At 50.8% G+C, this 23,834-nt stretch overlaps 1 protein-coding gene across 2 annotated transcripts; it reads right to left on the reverse strand.

Moving 5' to 3' along the window:
- Window positions 1-366: 366 nt before the first annotated feature.
- TMEM121 (transmembrane protein 121) lies at window positions 367-17,891 on the reverse strand. 2 transcript variants are annotated; one of them, XM_038765838.1, is made up of 2 exons: window positions 17,862-17,891; window positions 367-2,106 (listed from the first exon to the last, which is right to left on the reverse strand). In XM_038765838.1, the coding sequence occupies exon 2, from the start codon at window positions 1,684-1,686 to the stop codon at window positions 718-720; it is 969 nt and encodes a 322-aa protein (XP_038621766.1). In that variant the 5' UTR covers window positions 1,687-2,106; window positions 17,862-17,891; the 3' UTR covers window positions 367-717. The 2 variants fall into 2 exon arrangements, with proteins under 2 accessions (XP_038621766.1, XP_038621765.1); XM_038765837.1 differs by lacking the exon at window positions 17,862-17,891 and adding an exon at window positions 13,171-13,301.
- Window positions 17,892-23,834: the final 5,943 nt, after the last annotated feature.

Here is a 23,834-nt window from a genome sequence, read left to right on the forward strand (position 1 = left end):
GACTTCGGACCAATCAGCAAGCACAACAGCACAGCAAAGGGCAGTCTCGGTATGTCCTTGGGGCGGTAGGGATGGTAGATTCCAAATCGATCTCTTTAGTCACCAACCCAGAGCTGAATTTCACCACCAGTGGCATTCACATAGTCATCTTTTCAATAAATCCCCCCCGCCACTCCCACCCCCGATCCCCAACTCCCTTATTCCGCCCCTCCGCTCCCCGTCCCAACAAACTGAGCAGACCGGGCAGTGAGGAAATACACGGTTTAAATAGGAAACTGTAAACACAATTCTTTAAGGAACAGAGACAACCACATTCACGGGATCTACTGCAGCTGGTGCACCCACCCACCCCCACCCCGCCCCAAAGATAAAAGATTCCAGTAACAAAACTCCATCTCCACTTCGCGGTCCCCAACCACCGGATCCGGATGCCAGGGAAGGAACCCCAGAAGGGCGGCCGATCTGAGCGAATGTGGGGCAAAACATTTGGTTTTCCCAGAGGCCTCTCCGGGTGATTCCTGAGATGAAGAGGCCGCGGGAACCGGTCGAGCGTGGCCTGGGGTGGTTCCCCACGACCACAAGTCTCCTTTTGGGTGGGGGGGGAGGCTCTCTTTTGCCCCGAGTCCATGCACCATGCGCTCCACGGCATCCCCCTCCAGACGCTTCCACCAAGCCAGCCCAGCCCAAGCCCCATCCCCCATGCCCTCAGCCGGGGGGTCACGTGTCCAGGATCTCACGAGTCGGGGACGGCTCATGGGGGCCTCCGGGCACCCCGTGCAGCGTCTGGTTGGGGGCGACGGAGTTGGCCTGCAGCTCGAGGGCCAGGCCGTGGGGGGCGGGGAATTCCCGCAGCTGCCGCCTGTACTCCAGGAAGGAGCAGGCCTTGGTGGCCAGGGCCATGACGTTCTTGCCGACGAAGATGGCGGAGACGCGGCTGTCCTGGAAGAGCGCCATGTTGGCGGCGCGGATGAGCACGGTGACCACGTTGATGGTGACCAGGCTGAGCACCGGGTAGAGCATCATTTTCTGGGGGGCGATGTGCTCGCCCTGCATGCTGATCTCACTCAGGGACACGCAGGGCAGGATGAGCAGGAGGATGTAGCAGTAGAAGAACATGAGACCCTCGGCCCAGACGGGCAGGCCGGTCTGCTGGGGCTCCCACAGGTTGGCCTGGACGTCCAGGATGTCCAGCAAGTCCAGGGCCACCCAGAAGAGCCGGCCCCGCAGGTCCTCCTTCTTGCGGAAGGTGCGGATGTACTCCATGCTGTCCAGGGCCACCAGGACCAGATACAGGCCCGGCACGCAGAGGGAGAGCAGCAGGGTCAGAGCCTTGCGGGCCACCGTGTCCAGTGGCCGGGCCCCGTCCGCCCCCCGGCCGGCCTGCCGCTCCACCTTGTAGTTCTGGAAGATGAAGTAGAGCTTGATCTCCAGCACGAAGACATAGAGGAACCAGAGGATCATGGCGTAGCCGCGCTTGGCCGTGCGGACCTCGGCTCCGACCCACACGGCCACGTAGCGCAGGACGATGAGGAAGCAGACGTCCCCGACCAGCACGATGATGCACACGCCGATCTTGCGGGGCCCCTGGTTCTGCTCCACCAGGTAGGCGTCCATGCAGGCCATGCTGGTCACGATGACCGCCGTGGTCAGGCACACGTGGTGCTTGTCCGGGGGTGGGAGCACCATGGCTCGCCCCCCCGGGGCCCTCGGCGGCGCCACCGTGCCGATTCACGGGCGGGCGGGCATCGGGGGCCCGGGCCGGGGGGCAGGTGGATGCGGAGAGGTCCAGCCAGAGATGCTCCCCCAGAACAGGCCTCTCAAGGGTAGGAAGTCCCTAGGGTAGGGGTCATCGCAACCAAAGTCGGGAGGAAGGCCCGGTGGGGATCCTCACGGCTTCATCACTGCTGCTCTCTGCAGGGTCAGCCGGCCCTGAGGGAGCCGGTGGGAGGTAGGAGTCCAAGAGATACAGGGGGGGCGTCGAGCACAGGTGGCCCTAGGGCTTCCCGGGGTGGTGGCGATCAGCCCCGGCCCCCAAGGATGGCTGCGGGGCAGGGGCTGCGGGGCAGGGGCCGTGGGCTCCCGCCTTCTCCGTCCAGACGCGGACACCTGCGAAAAGCCAGAGAGACCGCTCAGGCTCAGATAAAGAGTGCAGTGCGGCCTAATGGCTAGAGCCCGGGCCTGGGAGTTGGAAGGACCGGGGTTCTAACCTCGGTTTCACCGCTTGCCTGCTGGGTGATCTGGGGCAAGTCACTTCCCTTATCTGGGCCTCAGGTGCAGCATCTGTCAAATGGGGATTCAGACGGTGAGCCCCACATGCAGAAGGGATTGTGTCCAATTTGATCACCTTGCATCGACCCCAGTGCTTAGTACAGTGACTGGCACATAGTAAGCGCTTAACAAATACCACAATTATTATTATCATTGTTATTAGGGTTCTTGTCCCGGCTCCGCCACTTGTCAGCTGTGTGGCTTTGGGCAAGTCACTTAACTTCTCTGTGCCTCAGTTCCCTCATCTGTAAAATAGGGATTGAGACTGTGAGCCCCATGTGGGGCAGGGACCGTGTCCAACCCGCTTAGCGCAGTGCCTGGCACATAGTAAGCACTTAACAAATACCACAATTATTATTATTATTATTAGAGTGGGGTGTAAGGGATTGAAGCCCAGCTGAAGGCCCTCCACTTGCTTTTGGGTGTGTTCTCCTCTGGGGAATCAATCAATCAATCAATCAATCGTATTTATTGAGCACTTACTGTGTGCAGAGCACTGTACTAAGCGCTTGGGAAGTACAAGTTGGCAACATATAGAGACAGTCCCTACCCAACAGTGGGCTCACAGTCTAGAAGGGGGAGAAGGGGGAAGCAACATGGCATAGTGGACATAGCACGAATTGGAGTCAGAAAGTCACGGGTTCTAATCCCAGCTCCACCACGTGTCTGCTGTGTGACCCTGGGCAAGTCACTTCACTTCTCTATGTCTCAGTTACCTCATCTGTAAAATGAGGATTGAGACTGTGAGCCCCACATGGGACAGGGATTGTGTCCAACCCGATTTGCTTGTATCCACCCCAGTGTTTAGTACAGTGCTTGGCACATAGTACGCGCTTAACAAATACCACAGTTGGTATTATTATGTGTGGAGCACCGTTCTAAGGATTGGGGTTGGACACAGTCCCTACCCGACCTGGGGCTCCTAGTCTAACTAGGGGAGAGAACAGATACAGAATCTCCATTTTACAGTTGAGGAAACGGAGGCCCAGAGAAGTGAGTGACTTGCCCAGTGTCCCACAGCAAGCAATTGGTAAAGCTGGGATTAGAACCCAGGTCCTCCGACTTCCAGAGCCTGGTTTGTTCTGTCTGTCTGTCTGTCTGTGCCCTCCTCTGTATCTGTCTGCCTGCCGTCCTGTCTGTCTGTCTACCTTCGTGCCCAGCAGTCTACCCTTCAGTATCCACCTGCCCATTTGCTCACCTGTCTGTCCATCCATGTCTTCACCCGCCATCCTGTTGCCTGTTCATCTGTCAGTCTGTCTGGCTGCCCACCTCTGTGTCTGTCTGCCTGTCTGTCCTCCTCTGGGTCTTTCTGTCTGTCTGCCTGCCAGTCTGACTGTCCACCCACCTGTCTGTCCATCTGTCTCACTGTCTGCCTGCCTGTCTACCCTCCTCTGCGCCTGTCTTTCTGTCTGTCACCTCTCCTCAGAGTCCGTCTGTCTATTTACCCTCCTATCTGTCTGCCTCTCTGCCCTCCTCTGACTCTTTCTGTCTCCCCTCTTCGGTGTCTGCCTGCCTATTTACTCTCCTCTGAGACTGTCTGTCTACCTGTCCTCCTCTGTGTCTGGCTCAGCGGAAAGAGCACGGGCTTTGGAGTCAGAGGTCATGGGTTCAAATCCCCGCTCCGTCGATTGTCAGCTGGGTGACGTTGGGCAAGTCACTTCACTTCTCTGTGCCTCAGTTACCTCATCTGTAAAATGGGGATTAAGACTGTGAGCACCCCATGGGACAACCTGATCACCTTGTAATGTCCCCAGCACTTAGAACAGTGCTTTACATGTAGTAAGCACTTAATAAATGCCATTATTATTATTATTATCTACCCTCTTCTGATTCTGTATGTCTGCCTGTCCTCCCCTGCCTCAATCAGTGAATAGACTGTCAAGTGCTTACTATGTGTCCTACACTGTTCTAAGCCCTGGAGTAGATACAGGCTAATCAGTTCAGATGTGAAGGTCACAGTCCAAGTAGAAGAGAGTCTGTTTTGCTTTCATTTGCCTTTCTATCTGCCCGGTGCTCACCTATCTGATAATAAGATCAATTAAGGATAGTAATAATAACTGTGAAGCACTTACTATGCACTAGGCACTGTACCAAGCGCTGGGGTGATTACAAGCAAATTGGATTGGACACAGTCCCTGTCCCACGTGGGGCTCACAATCTCAATCCCCATTTTCCAGATGAGGGAACTGAGGCCCAGAGAACTTAAGTGACTTACCCAAGGTCACACAGCAGACAAGTGGCAGAGCCTGGATAGAGTCCGGGCTCTATCCACTATACCACGCTGGGTATAGATATATGAGTGGGTGTGTGTACGTATATGTGTGTGTGTGTGTGTGTGTGTGTATATACACATAAATATACTATTTGTAAATGTTCACTATATGCCAGACATTGTACTAAGCCCTGGGGTAGATACAAAATTATCGGTTTGGACACAGTCCCTGTCCCACATAAGGGCTCGCAGTCTTAATCCCCATTTTACATATGAGGTAACTGAGGCCCGGAAAAGTGAAGTGACTTTCCCAAGGTCACACAACAGACAAACGGCAGAGTCAGGACTAGAACCCAGATCAAATCTACATTTCCTCCCCTGTTCTCTCTCCCTCCCTCCAGGCTCATATCTCCTCCTGCCTTCAGGACATCTCCACCTGGATGTCCTCCTGCCACCGAAAATGCAATGTGTCCAAGACTGAGCTCCTTATCTACCCTCCCAAACCCTGTCCTCTCCCTGACTTTCCCGTCACCGTGGACGGCACTACCATCCTTCTCGTCTCACAGGCCCGCAACCTTGGCGTCATCCTCGACTCCGCTGTCTCATTCACCCCACACATCCAATCCGTTAACAAAACCTGCCGATCTCACCTTCACAACATCGCCAAGATCTGCTCTTTCCTCTCCATCCAAACCATTACCCCATTAGTACAATCAGTCATCCTATCCCCACTGGATTACTGCATCAGCCTCCTCTCTGATCTCCCATCTTCCTATCTCTCCCCGCTTCATTCTATACTTCACTCTGCTGCCCAGATTATCTTTCTACAGAAATACTCTGGGGATGTCACCCACCTCCTCAAAAACCTCCAGTGGGTTGCCCATCAACCTCTGTATCAAGTAAAAACTCCTCACTATTGGCTTCAAAGCTCTCTATTACCTTGCCCCTTCTTACCTCACCTCCCTTCTCTCCTTCTCCATCCCAGCCCCCACACTCTGCTCCTCTGGTGCCGCTAACCTTCTCACTGGGCCTCGTTCTCGCCTGTCCCACCATCAACCCCTGGTCCACGTCCTACCTCTGGCCCGGAATGCCCTCCCTCCTCAAATCCACCGAACTAGTACACTTCCTCCCTTCAAAGCCCTACTGAAAGCTCACCTCCTCCAGGAGGCCTTCCCGGACTAAGCCCCCTTTTTCCTCTGCTCACTCTTCCCTTCCCATCACCCCCACTCTCAACCTCTGCCCCACAACACCCCCCCTCCTTGCCCCACAACACTTGTGTGTATATATGTACATACTTATCATTCTATTTATTTTATTATAGATGTGCATATATCTATAATTCTATTTATTTAAATTGATGCTATTTGGTATTTGTTAAGCACTTACTATGTGCCAAGCACTGTTCTAAGTACTTGGGGAGATACAAGGTGATCAGGTTGTCCCACATGGGACTCACAGTCTTAATCCCCATTTTCCAGATGAGGTAACCGAGGCACAGAGAAGTTAAGTGACTTGCCCAAAGTCACACAGCTGATAAGTGGTGGAGGCGGGATTAGAACCCATGACCACGACTCCCAAGCCCGTGCTCTTTCCACTGAGCCACGCTGCTTCTCCTGTTTACTTGTTTTGATGTCTACCTCGCCCATTCTAGACTGTGAGCCCGTTACAGGCAGGGATCGTCTCTATTTGTGGCTGAATTGTACTTTCCAAGTGCTTAGTACAGTGCTCTGCACAAGTAAGTGCTCAATAAATATGACTGAATGAATGAATGAACCCTCTGATTCCCAGGCCCATCTTCTATCCGCTCTACCATGCTGCTTCTCTGCTTCTTCTGCTTCTCTCATTCATTCATTCATTCAATCATATTTATTGAGCGCATACTGTGTGCAGAGCACTGTACTAAGCACTTGGGAAGTACAAGTTGGCAACATATAGGGACGGCGCCTACCCAACAGCAGGCTTACAGTCTAGAAGGGGGAGACACACAACAAAACATATTAATAAAATAAAATAAATAGAATAAATGTGTACAAATAAAATAAATAAATAGAGTAATAAATCCGTACAAACATATATACATATATACAGGTGCTGTGGGGAGGGGAACCACCCAGCCTGCCCACTCCGCTCTTCCAACGCTACCCTACTCTCTGTACCTCGATCTCATCTCACTGACCCCTTGTCCACATCCTCCCTCTTGCCTGAAACTCTCTCCCCCTTCACATAATAAAAATGATGGTTTTTATTAAGCGCTTTCCAACATTCATTCATTCAATCGTATTTACTGAGCGCTTACTGTGTGCAGAGCACTGTACTAAGCACTTGGGAAGTACAAGTTGGCCACATAGAGAGACGGTCCCTACCCAACAACGGGCACACAGTCTAGAAGGGGGAGACAGACAACGAAACAAAACATATTAGCAAAATAAAATAAATAGAATAGTAAATATGTGCAAGTAGAGTAACAAATCTGTACAAACATATATACATATATAAGCATTCCTCTCTGCATCACATAGAAGCAGCGTGGCTCAGTGGACAGAGCCCGGGCTTGGGAGTCAGAGGTCATGGGTTCAAATCCCGGCTTTGCACATAGTAAGCGCTTAATAAATGCCATCATTATTATTATTATTAATATGTGCCACACGCCATTTTAAGCACCAGGGTAGATACAAGGTAATCAGGTTGGACACAGTCCCTGCCCCACATGGGGCTCGCCCCCCCTTAATCTCCATGTTACTGATGAGATCACTGAGAAGTTAAATGACTTACCCAAGGTCATACAGTGGACAAGTGGCAAAGTCGGGATCAGAACCCATGTCCTCCGGCTCCCTAGCTCATGCTCTTGCCACTAGGCTGCTCTGTTTCTCACGACTGTGTGAAGCAGCGTGGCTCCGTGGAAAGAGCACGGACTTTGGAGTCAGAGGTTACGGGTTCAAATCCCGGCTCCGGCAATTGTCGGCTGTGTGACTTTGGGCAAGTCACTTCACTTCTCTGGGCCTCAGTTACCTCGTCTGTAAAATGGGGATTAAGACTGTGAGCCCCCCGTGAGACAACCTGATCACCTTGTAACCTCCCCAGTGCTTAGAACAGTGCTTTGCACATAGTAAGCGCTTAATAAATGCCATTATTATTGTTATTATTATTCAAAACGTTATTTAAATCACATCTCCTCCAAGAGGGCTTCATTGACTAAGCTTTCGCTTCCCCATCTGGCCTCCTCTCCCTGTGTTGATTTTGCACTTGGCTGCATATCCCTTTAGTACTTTGATTATCATCTCAGCCCCACAGTAATAATAATTATGGTATTTGTTAAGCGCTATACTATATACCAGGCACTGTTCTAAGCTCTGGGATAGATACAACACATATAGTCTTACACGGTGCTATTTCCCTTATCTGTAATTTATTTTAATGTCTCTCTCCCCCGAGGACTGTAAGCTCCTTGTGGGCAGGGACCCAAGAAGGACTTGGGTTCTAGTCCCAGCTCTGCCATTTGTCTGCTGTGAGACTTTGGGCAAGTCACTTCTCTTCTCCGTACCTCAGTCACCTCATCTGTAAAATGGGAATGAAGACTGGGAGCTCCAGGTGGGACATGGACTGTTTCCAACCTCATTTGCTGGTAGAGAAGCAGCGTGGCTCAGTGGAAAGAGCCCGGGCTTTGGAGTCAGAGGTCATGGGTTCAAACCCCAGCTCCGCCAATTGTCAGCTGTGTGACTTTGGGCAAGTCACTTCACTTCTCTGGGCCTCAGTTGCCTCATCTGTAAAATGGGGATTAAGACTGTGAGCCTCCCTTGGGACAACCTGATCACCTTGTAACCTCCCCAGCACTTACAACAGTGCTTTGCACATAGTAAGTGCTTAATAAATGCCATCATTATTCTTATTATTATTATCTATCTACCCCAGCACTTAGTACAGTGCCTGGCACATAGTAAGTGCCTAACAATACCTAAAAAAGCTCTACCTAATATACTTTCACAATCACTTAGTACCTTACTTTGCATGCATGCACTTGCTCAATAAATACCATTGATTCATTGACTGATTGACAGAGCTACAGGCAGACACAAACCCACCCAAATACACATATTCATTCATTCATTCCATCATATTTATTGAGCGCTTACTGTGCACAGAGCACTGCACTAAGCGCTTGGAAAGTACAATTCAGCAATAAAGAGAGAAAATCCCTCCCCACACCGGGCTCATACTTACACACTCATTCACATAATCTCGCATAGAGGGACACACACTCACAGACCCAAATATTTTTTACGGCATTTGTTAAGCGCTTACTATATGCCGGGCATTGTGCTAAGCACTGTGCTAAACTGACCTCCCAGCTTCCTGTCTCTTCCCCACGCCAGTCCATGTTTCACTCCGCTGCCCGGATTATTTTTTCTACAAAAACATTCAGGACATTTCATTCCTTCCTTCCTCTCCCCCTCGTCCCCCTCTCCATCCCCCCCCCACCTTACCTCCTTCCCTTCCCCACAGCACCTGTATATATGTATATATGTTTGTACATATTTATTACTCTACTTATTTATTTACTTATTGTACTTGTACATATCTATTCTATTTATTTTATTTTGTTAGTATGTTCGGTTTTGTTCTCCGTCTCCCCCTTTTAGACTGTGAGCCCACTGTTGGGTAGGGACTTTCTCTATATGTTGCCAACTTGTACTTCCCAAGCGCTTAGTACGGTGCTCTGCACACAGTAAGCGCTCAATAAATACGATTGATTGATTGATTGATTGATTCCGCTCCAGTGGTTGCCCCCTTCTAGACCGTGAGCCCGTTGTTGGGTAGGGACCGTTTCTATATGTTGCTGACTTGTACTTCCCAAGGGCTTAGTACAGTGCTCTGCATGCGGTAAGCGCTCCATAAATACGAATGAATGAATGAATGAATGAATGAATTCACCTCTGCATCAAACAAAAACTCATCATCACTGGCTTTAAAGCAGTCCATCCCCTCGCCCCTTCCTACCTCACCTCTCTTCTCTCCTTCTACAACCCAGTCCGCACACTCCACTCCTCTGGTGACGCTAACCTTCTCCTTGGGCCTCCATCTCTCCTGTCTCGCTGCCAACCCCTCGCCCACGCCCTGCCTCTGGCCTGGAACGCCCTCTCTACTCAAATCCAACAGACAACTACTCCCTCCCTGCTTCAAAGTCTTATTGAAGGCCCATCTCCTCCAAGAAGCCTTCCCAGCCTAAGCCCCACCTTTCCTCATCCCCCACTCCCTTCTGCATCGCCGTGACTTGCTCCCTTTGCCAATCCCCCCAACCCAGCCACACAGCACTTATGTACATATCTGTCATTTATTACAGACTTTTAGACTTTTAGACTGTGAGCCCACTGTTGGGTAGGGACTGTCTCTGTATGTTGCCAATTTGTACTTCCCAAGCGCTTAGTACAGTGCTCTGCACATAGTAAGTGCTCAATAAATACGATTGATGATGATGATTGATTTGCATTGATGTCTGTCTCCACCTCCATAAACCGTTTGCTCACTGTGGGCAGGGAATGTGTCTGTTCATTCTTGTACTGTACTCTCCCAGATGCTTAGTACAGTGCTCCGCACACAGTAAGCGCTCAATTGATACGATTGAATGAATGAATGGATGCAAGCTAATCAGGTTGGACACAGTCCCTGTCCCACAAACGGCCCACAGTCTTAATCCCCATTTTACAGATGAGGGAACTGAGTCACAGAGAACTTAATTGACTTGCCCAAGGCCAGAAAACAGACAAATGGTGGAACTGGAATTAGAATCCAGGTCTTCTGATTCCCAGGCCTGTACTCTTTCCAGTAGGCCATACTGCTTCTCATACTCTTATTCATCATCATCATCATCATCAATCGTATTTATTGAGCACTTACTGTGTGCAGAGCACTGTACTAAGCGCTGGGGAAGTACAAGTTGGCAACATATAGAGACAGTCCCTACCCAACAGTGGGCTCACAGTCTAAAAGGATATTCATACAAATTATATTCATGCAAATATATACTCATAGACACAAATATGCTCATTTGCATATGCAATCATACACACACACCCACACACTCATATACACCCACACGTATTCACGACAACACACACTAAAAACCAAAGTAACTCAGGAGTGTCCCCAAAACTATCCCAAGTCAGCCCTACTCCCCCATCTACTCCAGGACTCATTCTCTGACAGCGGCGCCTGGGATCTTAGAGAAGCAGTGAGGCCTAGTGGATAGAGCCTGGGCCTGGGGGTCCAAAGGACCTGGGTTCTAATCCCGGCTCCGCCGCCTGTCTGCTGTGTGACCTTGGGCAAATCACTTCTCTTCTCTGGGCCTCGGTTACCTCATCTGTCAAATGGGGATTGAGAGTGTGAGTCCCATGTGGCACAGGAACTGTGTCCAGCCTGATTAACTTGTACCAATCCCCAGTGCTTAGGACAGTGCTTGGCACATAGTAAGTGCTTAACAAGTACCATAATAATGATAATAAGCTGTGGACTGGTTGTACTCCTGAATATCCCTCCTCCCAATTTGGAATTGACCAGCCAGCTCTCTTAACTACCCTTACCCATCATGGCCCAGTGGAAATGCCCGGGCTTTGGAGTTAGAGGTCATGGGTTCAAATCCCGGCTCCGCCAATTGTCAGCTGTGTGACTTTGGGCAAGTCACTTCACTTCTCTAGGCCTCAGTTCCCTCATCTGTAAAATGGGGATTAAGACTGTGAGCCCCCCGTGGGACAACCTGATCACCTTGTAACCTCCCCAGCACTTAGAACAGTGCTTTGTACATAGTAAGTGCTTAATAAATGTCATCATTATTATTATTATCCCTCTAGACTTCCCAGCTCATCTTGGGCAGGGAATGTGTCTGTTTATTTTCCTATTGTACTCTTCCCAGGGCTTCCTACAGTGCTCTGCACACAGTAAGTGCTCAGTAAATAGGATTGACGCAATGACTGATCCCTGACTCTCTCCCGGTGACCCAACCGGGACCATCTTCCTTCCTCCAACTCTCCCCTCTCCATCCCTGACTTTCCCTTTAGGGACTGCTTTGTGTGAGTTTGGGTTGTTTTCGTTTTTGTTTTAATGGTATTTGTTAAGCCCTTAGTATATGCCAGGTACTCTAATTAAGCGCTGGGGAAGATACAAGTTTCATTCATTCAATCGTATTTATTGAGTGCTTTCTGTGTGCAGAGCACTGTACTAAGCACTTGGGAGAAGACAACAGAATAATAGAACACTGTCCCTGCCCAAAACGAGCTGACCATCTGGAAGAGGGAGACGGACATTAATAGAAATTAATTATTCCTGCGTTGGTCATCCGATCATACTTATTGAACGCTTACTGTGTGCACAGCGCTGTACTATTCATTCGTTCAATCGCATATAGAGAAGCAGCGTGGCTCAGTGGAAAGAGCCCGGGCTTTGGAGTCAGAGGTCATGGGTTGAAATCCCAGCTCCGCCAATTATGGGCTGTGTGACTTTGAGCAAGTCACTTCACTTCTCTGGGCCTCAGTTACCTCATCTGTAAAATGGGGATTAAGACTGAACCCCCCGAGGGACAACCTGATCACCTTGTAACCTCCCCAGCACTTAGAACCGTGCTTTGCACATTCATTCATTCATTCCTTCATTCAATTGTATTTATTCAGCGCTTACTGCAGAGCACTGTACTATCAATCAATCAATCAATCAATCGTATTTATTGAGCGCTTACTATGTGCAGAGCACTGTACTAAGCGCTTGGGAAGTACAAATTGGCAACACATAGAGACAGTCCCTACCCAACAGTGGGCTCACAGTCTAAAAGGGGGAGACAGAGAACAGAACCAAACATACCAAGAAAATAAAATAAATAGGATAGAAATGTACAAGTAAAATAAATAAATAAATAAATAGAGTAATAAATATGTACAACCATATATACATATATACAGGTGCTGTGGGGAAGGGAAGGAGGTAAGATGGGGGGATGGAGAGGGGGACGAGGGGGAGAGGAAGGAAGGGGCTCAGTCTTGGAAGGCCTCCTGAAGGAGGTGAGCTCTCAGCAGGGCCTTGAAGGGAGGAAGAGAGCTAGCTTGGCAGATGGGCTTGCACATAGTAAGTGCTTAATAAATGCCATCATTATTATTATTATTATTATTATTATATAAGCAGGTTGGGCATAGTCCCTGTCCCACATGGGACTGGGCACAGTTCTAAACCCCATTTTAAAGATGAGATAACTGAGGTCCAGAGAAGTTAAGTGATTTGCCCAAGGTCACGCAGCAGACAAGGGGCAGAGCCGGGATTAGAACCCACGACCTCTGACTCCAAGGCACCTGCTCTATCCACTACGCCACACTGCTTGGCCACACTGAATGAATCACTCATCCGTGAATCCACACAAACCCCTCTAAATCCCGCTAAACTTATACCTCTACGACCGCAAGCTTCCCACCTCTTCGGGAGGCGACATTTGGGTTTGAACAATCCTGAGTATCTTTTGTCCTCATCCTTCATGGTTCTGTAAACTCCAGGCCTGTCCCATCTCAGCCTGAGCCTATCCAGCCTGCGGAGTCCTCTTGGTAGTAGCAGTGGTATTTATTGAGCGCTCACTGTGCTCTGAGCCCCTTACTAAGTGCTGGGAAGGAATAAGCAGGCAGGGTGGAGACCCCATCCCCTTTCTGACTCTCGTCCCTTACCTTAAGCCTTCTCCATCGTCACACACCACATCTCCCCGGAGTCAACGATGGGTGGCAGAGCCCTTTCCTCCCAAATCCACTCCAGCTTCTGCAGCTCCCAGGCCCCAGCCGGCCTTCCAGAGTACCTCTGTAGCCATCTATCAGCCAATCCTCTTGGATCTCAGGAAAAGAAAAAAAAATCCCTCTTCTCGCCCCTTGCAGCAAAATCCTGGCCCTAGAGCATGCAAACGCACACACACACATATCGCACACACTGCACACACTGACCACCCCACCCTCCTTCCTTGGGGCTTTCCAGACACAATCCAGTTTCTTGTTTTGTCTTGTTTTGTCTTGTTTTTGTTCTTATCTTTGTTCAGAAACGCTCTGGACATATTACTCCCCTCCTCAAAAACCTCCAATGGCTACCGATCAATCTGCGCATCAGGCAGAAACTCCTCACCCTGGGCTTCCAGGCTGTCCATCCCCTCGCCCCCTCCTACCTCCCGTCCCTTCTCTCCTTCTCCAGCCCAGCCCGCACCCTCCGCTCCTCCACCACTAATCTCCTCACTGTACCTCGCTCTCGCCTGTCCCGCCATCGACCCCCGGCCCACGTCATCCCCCGGGCCTGGAATGCCCTCCCTCTGCCCATCCGCCAAGCTAGCTCTCTTCCTCCCTTCAAGGCCCTGCTGAGAGCTCACCTCCTCCAGGAGGCCTTCCCAGACTGAGCCCCTTCTTTCCTCTCCCCCTCGTCCCCCTCTCCATCCCCCCGTCTTACCTCCTTCCCTTCCCCATAGCACCTGTATATATGTATATATGGTTGTACATATTTATTACTCTATTTATTTATTTATTTATTTATTTTACTTGTACATTTCTATCCTACTTATTTTATTTTGTTGGTATGTTTGGTTCTGTTCTCTGTCTCCCCCTTTTAGACTGTGAGCCCACTGTTGGGTAGGGACTGTCTCTATGTGTTGCCAATTTGTACTTCCCAAGCGCTTAGTACAGTGCTCTGCACATAGTAAGCGCTCAATAAATACGATTGATTGATTGATTGATTGTTTTTAAGCAAAGATGGCTCTGTGACCCATCAGAAGCCCCCCAAGGGCTTCCACCCACACCCCCAGCCACTCCACTCGGAGGTTGCGTCCCTGCTACAATAGGAGTTCGCCCCGGAAAGATGGTCCTTTCGCATTTAGGAGAAGTGCAGATTTCCCAATGGGGGGAAAATGGACCATCCGGTGGAGAGGGGCTAGGGAGGGAGTGAATATATCAAGTTAGGGGTTCTCCGACTTCATTCCCCAGGAGAGGCCCCTTCTGCCCTCGTGCTGGTAATTTTCATGCCCATAAATAAAGCATGGGCACATACTTTTCTCACATCCGGAGACTTAATGAGAGAAGCAGTGTGGCTCAATGCAAAGAGCCCGGGCTTTGGAGTCAGAGGTCATGGGTTCAAATCTCGGCTCCGCCAATTGTCAGCTGGGTGACTTTGGGCAGGTCACTTAACTTCTCTGTGCCTCAGTTCCCTCATCTGTAAAATGGGGATGAAGACTGTGAGCCCCCCGTGGGACAACCTGATCATCTTGTAACCTCCCCAGGGCTTAGAACAGTGCTTTGCACATAGTAAGCACTTAATAAATGCCTTTATTACTATTATTATTAATGAAACAGTTTAATATCAGTTAGGAGGTGAGGAGGGAGGGAGAGAGCCATTACACACACATACACACACAAACCCCCCCAACACTAAAAAATACGCACGCACACACACACTCACAAGCACAGAAAAAACTGTCCCATCTCCCTTGAGGGCGATCAAAATGACGTCACCCAATTAAACGCAGAAAGAGAAGGAAGGGTGATATACTGAAGACTGAACAGAGTCTGAGCCAACATTTACGTAAATGACACACCAGAAAAGTCACCTGGCCTTTCCCTCTCCTTTTGACCTCACTTTTCCGTTAGTCGATTAGTCCAACGCATTTATGGAGCACTTACTATGTGCAAGGTGCTGTACTAGGCTCTATGGTGAGTGCAACAGAATTGTTAGTCTGCGGGACTCGTGCAGTGTGGAGGGAGGATGGGTGTGTGGTGAGTGGGGGTGGAATTTGAGCACTGTACTTATGTGTATGATGGGTAGGCATATATGCCAGGTGTGTTCAGTGCGCTTAGGGTATACGCCGAGGCGCAGGGGTAGGTATTGTAGATAATAATGATGGCATTTATTAAGCGCTTACTATGTGCAGAGCACTGTTCTAAGAGCTGGGGAGGTTACAAGGTGATCAGACTGTCTCACTGGGGGCTCACAGTCCCCATTTTACAGATGAGGCAACTGAGGCCCAGAGAAGTTAAGTGACTTGCCCAAAGTCACACAGCTGACAAGTGGCAGAGCCGGGATTAGAACCCATGACCTCTGGCTCCCAAGCCCGGGCTCTTTCCACTGAGCCACGCTGCTTCTAGATGACAGCATGTGTATCCGTAGAGCGTGCCCGGCTCCAATGTGCGTGTTTCTGTGTACTGTGTGCGGTGGGTGAGCCCGTTGTTGGGTAGGGACCGTCTCTATATGTTGCCGATTTGTACTTCCCAAGCAGTTAGTACAGTGCTCTGCACACAGTAAGTGCTCAATAAATACATAAGTGCTCAATAAATACGATTAAATGAATGAATGAATGAATGAATGAATGAATATATGTCCCATGTGTGGATATTGTGGGTGCATAAGATGTGTGGAAGGTTGTGTGTGCATGTATAGGAGTGTGGCTTAGTGGAAAGAGCACAGGCTTGGGAGTCAGAGGATGTGGGTTCTAATTCCACCTCCTTCACCTGTCTGCTGTGTGACCTTGGGCAAGTCATTTCATTTTTCTGCACCTCGGTTACCTCATCTGGAAAATGGGGATTAAGATTGTGAGCCCCTCGTGGGACAACCTGATTACCTTGTATCTACCCTAGCACTTAGTACTTGGCATATAGTAAATGCTTAATACCATAATAAAAATTATTTGTACTCCACGTGAGTTGAAGGTGTGCCTATATTATTATTATTATTATATTTGTTAAGCTCTTAGTTTGTACCAGGCACTATACTAAGCGCAGGGGCAGATACAAGATAATCAGGTTGGACACAGTCCCTGTCCCACGTGGGGCTCACAGTCTTAATCCCCATTTTACAGATGAGGGAACCGAGGCACAGAGAAGTGTCCATCTCTACCAGGTGTGTGTCCTGAGAGGCTTGTGTGCTGGGGAAGTGTGTGGCAGGGAGTGGACATATTCGCAGTTTTGTATGTATATGCCTAGAGTGTGTGTACATGTTTAAATGTGTCCTGCACTGGGCAGTACCATCTCCTAGAATGTGAGCCCGTTGTTGGGTAGGGATTGTTTCTATTTGTTGCTGAATTGTACTTTCCAAGCGCTTAGTACAGTGCTCTGCACACAGTAAGTGCTCAATAAATATGATTGAATAATAATAATACTAATAATGATGGCATTTGTTAAGCGCTTACTATGTGCAAAGCACGGTTCTAAGCGCTGGGGGGATACAATGGGATCAATTTGTCCCAAGTGGGGCTCACAGTCTTAATCCTCATTTTACAGATGAGGTAATTGGGGCTCAGAGAAGTTAAGTGACTTGCCCAAGGTCACACAGCAGACATGTGGCAGAGTCGGGATTCGAACCCACGACCTCTGATTCCAAAGCCCGTGCTCTTTCCACTGAGCCACGCTGCTTCTCTAATGAATCAGGTGCTGGAGCATGGAGGCCCAGAGGGGAATGAACTCTCCTTCAGCACACCCCCAGGCTTTTGAGGGTGTCCTAGACCCCCCATGCCCCAAGACCCGCGCCCTCCAGCCCACCAGGGTCCACCTATGAGGGAGGACTACCCACTGCTGGCCTGGCATAGAGCAGGCCCCTGCCAGGCCCGGCTGGTGAGTGGCTGTGGGCAAGGCCACACCAGTGCAGAAGGAGCGGACCCCGACCTCCCCCCTACTCCCCCCCCGGCACCCACCAACGCCCACATCCAGGACAGAGCCCCCTCCTCCCCCGGCTGCCTCCAGGAAGCCCTCCAGCCTTCGCCCCTCCCCTAATCCCCTTAGTGGCAAGACCCCGGGCTTGGGAGTCAGAGGTCGTGGGTCTAATCCGGGCCCCGCCATTTGTCTGCTGTGAGACTTGGGGCAAGTCACTTCACCTCTCTGGGCCTCAGTTCCCTCATCTGGTAAGACTGTGAGCCCCACGTGGGACAAACCGATCACCTTGTATCTCCCCCAGCGCTGAGAACAGTGCTTGGCACATGGTAAACGCCTAATAAATGTCATCATCATTATTATTGTTATTACAGTAAGGGCTTAACAAACACCATCATCATCATCATCATTATGATTAATCGGGCTCCCTCCGGAGGCAGGGGCTTTCAGTGGGGGAGGAAGGGAGGGATAAGGGGGAAAGACTTGGGTGGGGAATGGGAAATGCAGCTCGTTCCGTTTCCCTCCCCCTCCCACCGCTTTGAGGGGAAAACAGGCGCCCCCCGCCCCCCGCCTCCCGGCCCGGCAGGGCTGCCGAAATGACTGGGGGAGGGCCGGGGGATGGAGGGAAAGCAGCCAGGGCCATCCCAGCCCCCCAGCCCCCTGCCCCCAGCCCCCTCCTCCAGCCCCCTCCAGCCCCCAGCCCCGTGTGAGGGGGGCAGGGGAAGGGGCTGTCCGGGGGTCCCGGGCGGTACCTGCTGGTGGGGCCGCTGTCCAGACGCCGGTGCTGAGGCGGGCCTGGGCCCGGGACCCCCCGCCCGCCCCCCGACGACTCCCTCCCCCGCCCCACGGGGCTGGGGGCCGGGGGCCGGGGGAGGGGGCGCCTGTAGCCCCGGCTCCTCCCTGCGCCGCCCGTGGGCCCCGCCGACCACCACCCTGCTCCTCCTCCTCCTCCCTCCTGTTTCTCTCTCTGCCTCTGTCTCTCTCTCCCCTTACTCCCCCTCCCACTTCTTTCCCTCCTTCCCTCCCCCTCCCTCTTCTTTTCCTCCCCTCTTCTCCCTGCTTTCCCTCCTCCTCTTCTTTTCCTCCTCCCCTTTCTTTACCTCCTCCCCCTCCTCTTTCTTTCCCTCCTCCCCCTCCTCTTTCCCTCCTCCCCCTTCCCTCCCTCCCTCCTCCCCCTTCCCTCCCTCCTCCCCCTTCCTTCCTTCCTTCCCTTCCCCTTCTTTCCCTCTTCCCCTTCCTTCCCTCTTCCCCCTCCCTCCCTTCCTTCCCTTCCCCTTCTTTCCCTCTTCCCCTTCCTTCCCTCTTCCCCCTCCCTCCCTTCCTTCCCTTCCCTTCCTTTCCCCCTCCCCTTCCTTCCCTCTTCTCCCTCCCCTTCCTTCCCTCCTCCCCTTCCTTCCCTCCTCCCCTCCCTTCCCTCCCCCTCCTCCCCTCTCCCCCTCCCCTTCCTTCCTCCCCCTTCCTTCCCTCCTCCCCTCCCCTTTCCTGCCCTCCTCCTCCTTCCTTCCCTCCTCCCCTCCCCTCCCCTTCCCTCCTCCTCCTTCCTTCCCTCCTCCCCTCCCCTTTCCTTCCCTCCTCCCCTTCCCCTTCCTTCCCTCCTCCCCCTCCCCTTTCCTTTCCTCCTTCCCCTTCCTTCCTTCCTTCCCCTAGCTCCTTTTCCTCCCTCCTCCTTTTTCTCTCCCCTCCCCCATATTTTTCCTCCTCCCCCTGCTTTCCCTCCTCCTCTTCCCTCGCCCTCCCCCTCCCCTTTTCCCTGCTCCTCCCTCATCCTCCCCCTTCCTCTCCCTGGCAGACTTGGGGGGGTCTGGGGGTTGGGGACGGGTCGCCCAGAGCGGTCCGGAGCCGGCCGCACAGTGTGGACGGGGCCTGGTGGGAGGCCACCACCTTCTGGGCTGGGGGTCTCCGGGGATGCTGCACCCCAAACTCCAATTCTGAGCCCCCTGCCTTTTTTTTAATGGTATTTGTTGAGCGTTTACTATGTGCCCAGCACTGTTCTAAGCGCTGGGGTAGATGCAAGGTAATCAGGTTGTCCCACCTGGGGCTCACAGTCTTAATCCCCATTGTACAGATGAGGGAACTGGAGGCACAGAGAGGGGGAAGTGACTTGCTTAAGGTCACACAGCAGAAAAGTGGCAGAGCCAGGATTAGAATTCATAACCTCTGACTCCCAAGCCCGGGCTCTTTCCACTAAGCCACGCTGCTTCTCACGCTGCTTTCCCTCCCCTCGCCCTCTAGGAAGGATTTGGGAAGGGGGTTTGAGGTGGCAGCTGACTCCCGGGAAGGGAGAGGGAGAGGAGGGCTGGAACCCAAGAGATCCCCCTTCCCCATTCTCTTTCCTCCCCAGCAAGAAAGTCTGGTGTGGGCCGAGGGGGGCATGAGAAGGGACACCCAATCTCGTGATTCATTCATTCATTCAATCGTATTTATTGAGCGCTTACTGTGTGCAGAGCACTGTACTAAGCGCTTGGAAAGCCCAATGCAGCAACAGAGAGAGACGGCCCCTACCCAACAACGGGCTCACAGTCTAGAAGGGGGAGACAGACAACAAAACACAACAGGTAGACGGGCATCAACAGCATCAAAATAGATAAATCGAATTATAGATCTAGACTCATCATTAAAAATGAACAGAAGCCTTGAGGCTGAACCTCCTTCGGCCCCCACCCCGGGGGTCCGGGGAAGGGGGAGACCCTTAGGGCTGCCACTGTGCCAGTGCCCTGGACAAAGCCCCCTCTATGCCAAGCGACAGAAGCCATCCCTCATAATAACCCAGTGTTTGCATCCCCTCCTTTTCCCACCACTGTTCATTCATTCAATCGTATTTATTAATAATAATGATGATGATGGCATTTGTTAAGCGCTTACTATGTGCAGAGCACTGTTCTAAGCGCTGGGGAGAATACAAGGTGATCAGGTTGTCCCACGTGGGGCTCACAGTCTTAACACCCATTTTGCAGATGAGGTAACTGAGGCACAGAAAAGTGAAGAGTGACTTGCCCATGGTCACACAGCTGACAATTGGCGGAGCCGGGTTTTGAACCCATGATCTCTGACTCCCGAGCCCGTGCTCTTTCCATTGAGCCACGCTGCTTCTCGACAGGGTACTGTGCTTACTGTGTGCAGACTATTGTACTAAGCGCTTGGGAAGAACAATACAGCAGCGACACAACCACCGTACCCTGACCTGTTTCTCAAGCCTGAAACCAGACTGCGAGCCCGCTATTGGGTAGAGACCGTCTCTATATGTTACCAACTTGTACTTCCCAAGCGCTTAGTACAGTGCTCTGCACACAGTAAGCGCTCAATAAATACGATTGAATGAATGAATGAATGGCATTATCCTTGACTCTTCCCTCTTACAACCCTCATTTTGTCAGCAGATCCAACTGGGTATAAGAATAATTATTGTGATGGTATTTGTTAAGCGCTTACTATGTGCCAAGCACTGTTCTAAGCACTAGGGTAGATACAAGGTGATCAGGTTGTCCCACGTGGGGCTCACAGTCTTAACACCCATTTTGCAGATGAGGTAACTGAGGCACAGAAAAGTGAAGTGACTTGCCCATGGTCACACAGCTGACAATTGGCGGAGCCGGGTTTTGAACCCATGATCTCTGACTCCCAAGCCCTTGCTCTTTCCATTGAGACACGCTGCTTCTCGACAGGGTACTGTGCTTACTGTGTGCAGACTATTGTACTAAGCGCTTGGGAAGAACAATACAGCAGCGACACAACCACCGTACCCTGCCCTGTTTCTCAAGCCTGAAACCAGACTGCGAGCCCGCTATTGGGTAGGGACCGTCTCTATGTTACCAACTTGTACTTCCCAAGCGCTTAGTACAGTGCTCTGCACACAGTAAGCGCTCAATAAATACAATTGAATGAATGAATGAATGGCATTATCCTTGACTCTTCCCTCTTACAACCCTCATTTTGTCAGCAGATCCAACTGGGTCTAAGAATAATTATTATGATGGTATTTGTTAAGCGCTTACTATGTGCCAAGCACTGCTCTAAGCGCTAGGGTAGATACAAGGTAATCAGGTTGTCCCACGTAGGGCTCACAGTCTTCATCCCCATTTTACAGATCTCCGCAACATCTGAAGAATCCACCTCTCTCTCTCCAACCAAACTGCCACCACCATGGTCATATCCCATCTCAACTACTACATCAGCCTCTGTACAGACCGCCCTTGCCCCCGCTTTCTTCTTTCTTCACATAATTGTCAGCTCTGCCAATTGTCACCTCCGCCAATTATCAGCTGTGTGACTTCGGGCAAGTCACTTCACTTCTCTGGGCCTCAGTTCCCTCATCTGTAAAATGGGGATTAAGACTGTGAGCCCCACGTGGGACAACCTGATCACCTTGTATCCCCCCAGGGCTTAGAACAGTGCTTTGCACATAGTAAATGCTTAACAAATACCATTATTATTATTATTATTTTATTATTATAAATTTTTGTTAAGCCCGCGCGATCTGTACTAAGTGTTGGGGTATATGCAAGATAATCAGGTCTAAGTAGGAGGGAGGACAGTTATAATAATAATAATAATGCTGGTTTTTGTTAAGCGCTTACTATATGCCGAGCACTATTCTAAGCACTGGGTTAGATCCTGTATATATGTATATCCTGTATATATGTATATATGTTTGTACATATTTATTACAATTTATTTATTTATTACATATTTATTTATTTATTATTATTTATTATTTATTTATTTTACTTGTACATATCTATTCTATTTATTTTATTTTTTAATATGCTTGGTTTTGTTCTCTGTCTCCCCCTTCTAGACTGTGAGCCCACTGTTGGGTAGGGACTGTCTCTATATGTTGCCAACTTGTGCTTCCCAAGCGCTTAGTACAGTGCTCTGCACACAGTAAGTGCTCAATAAATACGATTGATTGATTGATTGATACAAGGCTATCAGATTGTCCCACGTGGGGCTCAGTCATCCCCCATTTTACAGACAAGGGAACTGAGGCCCAGAGAAGTGAAGTGACTTGCCCAAAGTCACACAGCTGACAAGTGGCGGAGCCGGATTTAGAACCCACAACCTCTGACTCCCAAGCCCGGGCTCTTGCCACTAAGCCACGCTGCTTCGCCATCGAATGCAGGCGAGGAAACCGAGTCACCGAGAAGTTCAGTGACTTGACCAGGGTCACGCAGCAGGTGAGTGGCGGAGCCGGGGTCAGAACCCAGGTGCTCTGACTCCCAAGTCACCGGGGGGTCTTTCCACCGGGCCAAGTTGCTTCTTACACATACTTTCCACCAGGCTACACACACTTCATTGCTCACATTATTTTTCTAAAACATAAAATATATAATAAAATAAAATATATTTTTCTAAAATACAATTCTGCTCGCATCTCCCCACGCTGACCATTCTTCTGTGCATCAGTCGGAAACTCCTCAACATCGGCTTGGTGGCCGATGGTCGCACCCCTCCTCTCCCACCACAACCCAGCCAGCACATTTTGCTCCTCTAACACCATCCGGGAGATCACGAGTCTCCCCATCTTCGAGGCCTTTCTAAAATCACACCTCCTCCAGGGAGCGGGTGGGCAGGAGGGGAAGGAATCGTGGGGCCCAACTGGGGCAGGGCCGGGAGCCAGGGGGATTGGGTTCCCGAAAATGTGACAAAGAGGCCTCTGTTGGGAGGAATTGTTGGGCCTCCGTCCTCCGTCTGCACAAACAAACACCCTCTGTCCTGGTCGAACCCCGCCTGCAAGGGCACCGAGCTGAAAACCCTCCATTCGGGCACCGCGGACTATGTAGTGCCCACAGCCCTCCCCGCTGCGGCAGCCAGCCGATTGTATTTATAGAGCACTTACCGTGCGCAGAGTACTGTGCTAAGTGCTGGATAGAGTACAATAAAAAACAACATAACAGACACATTCCCGATCCACAATGAGCTTACAGTCTAGAGGGGGAGCTTACAGTCTAGAGGCCTAATTATGGTCATTCATTTATTTTTATTTATTGAGTGCTTACCGTGTGCAGAGTACTGTACTCTGTACTGTGTGCACAGTAGTGGAGATTTTCCGGCTCAACACCATTCCGCTGTTTGTGCAGCTGCTGTCCTCACCCATGGAGAACATACAGCGTGTCGCAGCTGGAGTGCTGTGCGAGCTGGCTGAGGACAAGGAAGCGGCTGACTCCGTCGACGCCGAGGGAGCCTCAGTCATCATCATCATCATCATCATCATCATCATCAATCGTATTTATTGAGCGCTTACTATGTGCAGGGCACTGTACTAAGCGCTTGGGAAGTACAAATTGGCAACATATAGCGACAGTCCCTACCCAACAGTGGGCTCACAGTCTAAAAGGGGGAGACAGAGAACAAAACCAAACATACTAACAAAATAAAATAAGTAGAATAGATATGTACAAATAAAATAAATAAATATGTACAAACATATATACATATATACAGGTGCTGTGGGGAAGGGAAGGAGGTAAGATGGGGGGGATGGAGAGGGGGATGAGGGGGACAGGAAGGAAGGGGCTCAGTCTGGGAAGGCCTCCTGGAGGAGGTGAGCTCTCAGCAGGGCCTTGAAGGGAGGAAGAGAGCGAGCTTGGCGGATGGGCAGAGAGAGGGCATTCCAGGCCCGGGGGATGACGTGGGCCGGGGGTCGATGGCAGGACAGGCGAGAGCGAGGTACGGTGAGGAGATTGGCGGCGGAGGAGCTGAGGGTGCGGGCTGGGCTGGAGAAGGAG

The sequence above is a fragment of the Tachyglossus aculeatus genome, chromosome 23 (assembly GCF_015852505.1).
Source record: "Tachyglossus aculeatus isolate mTacAcu1 chromosome 23, mTacAcu1.pri, whole genome shotgun sequence".
NCBI classification, from domain to species: Eukaryota; Metazoa; Chordata; class Mammalia; order Monotremata; family Tachyglossidae; genus Tachyglossus; species Tachyglossus aculeatus.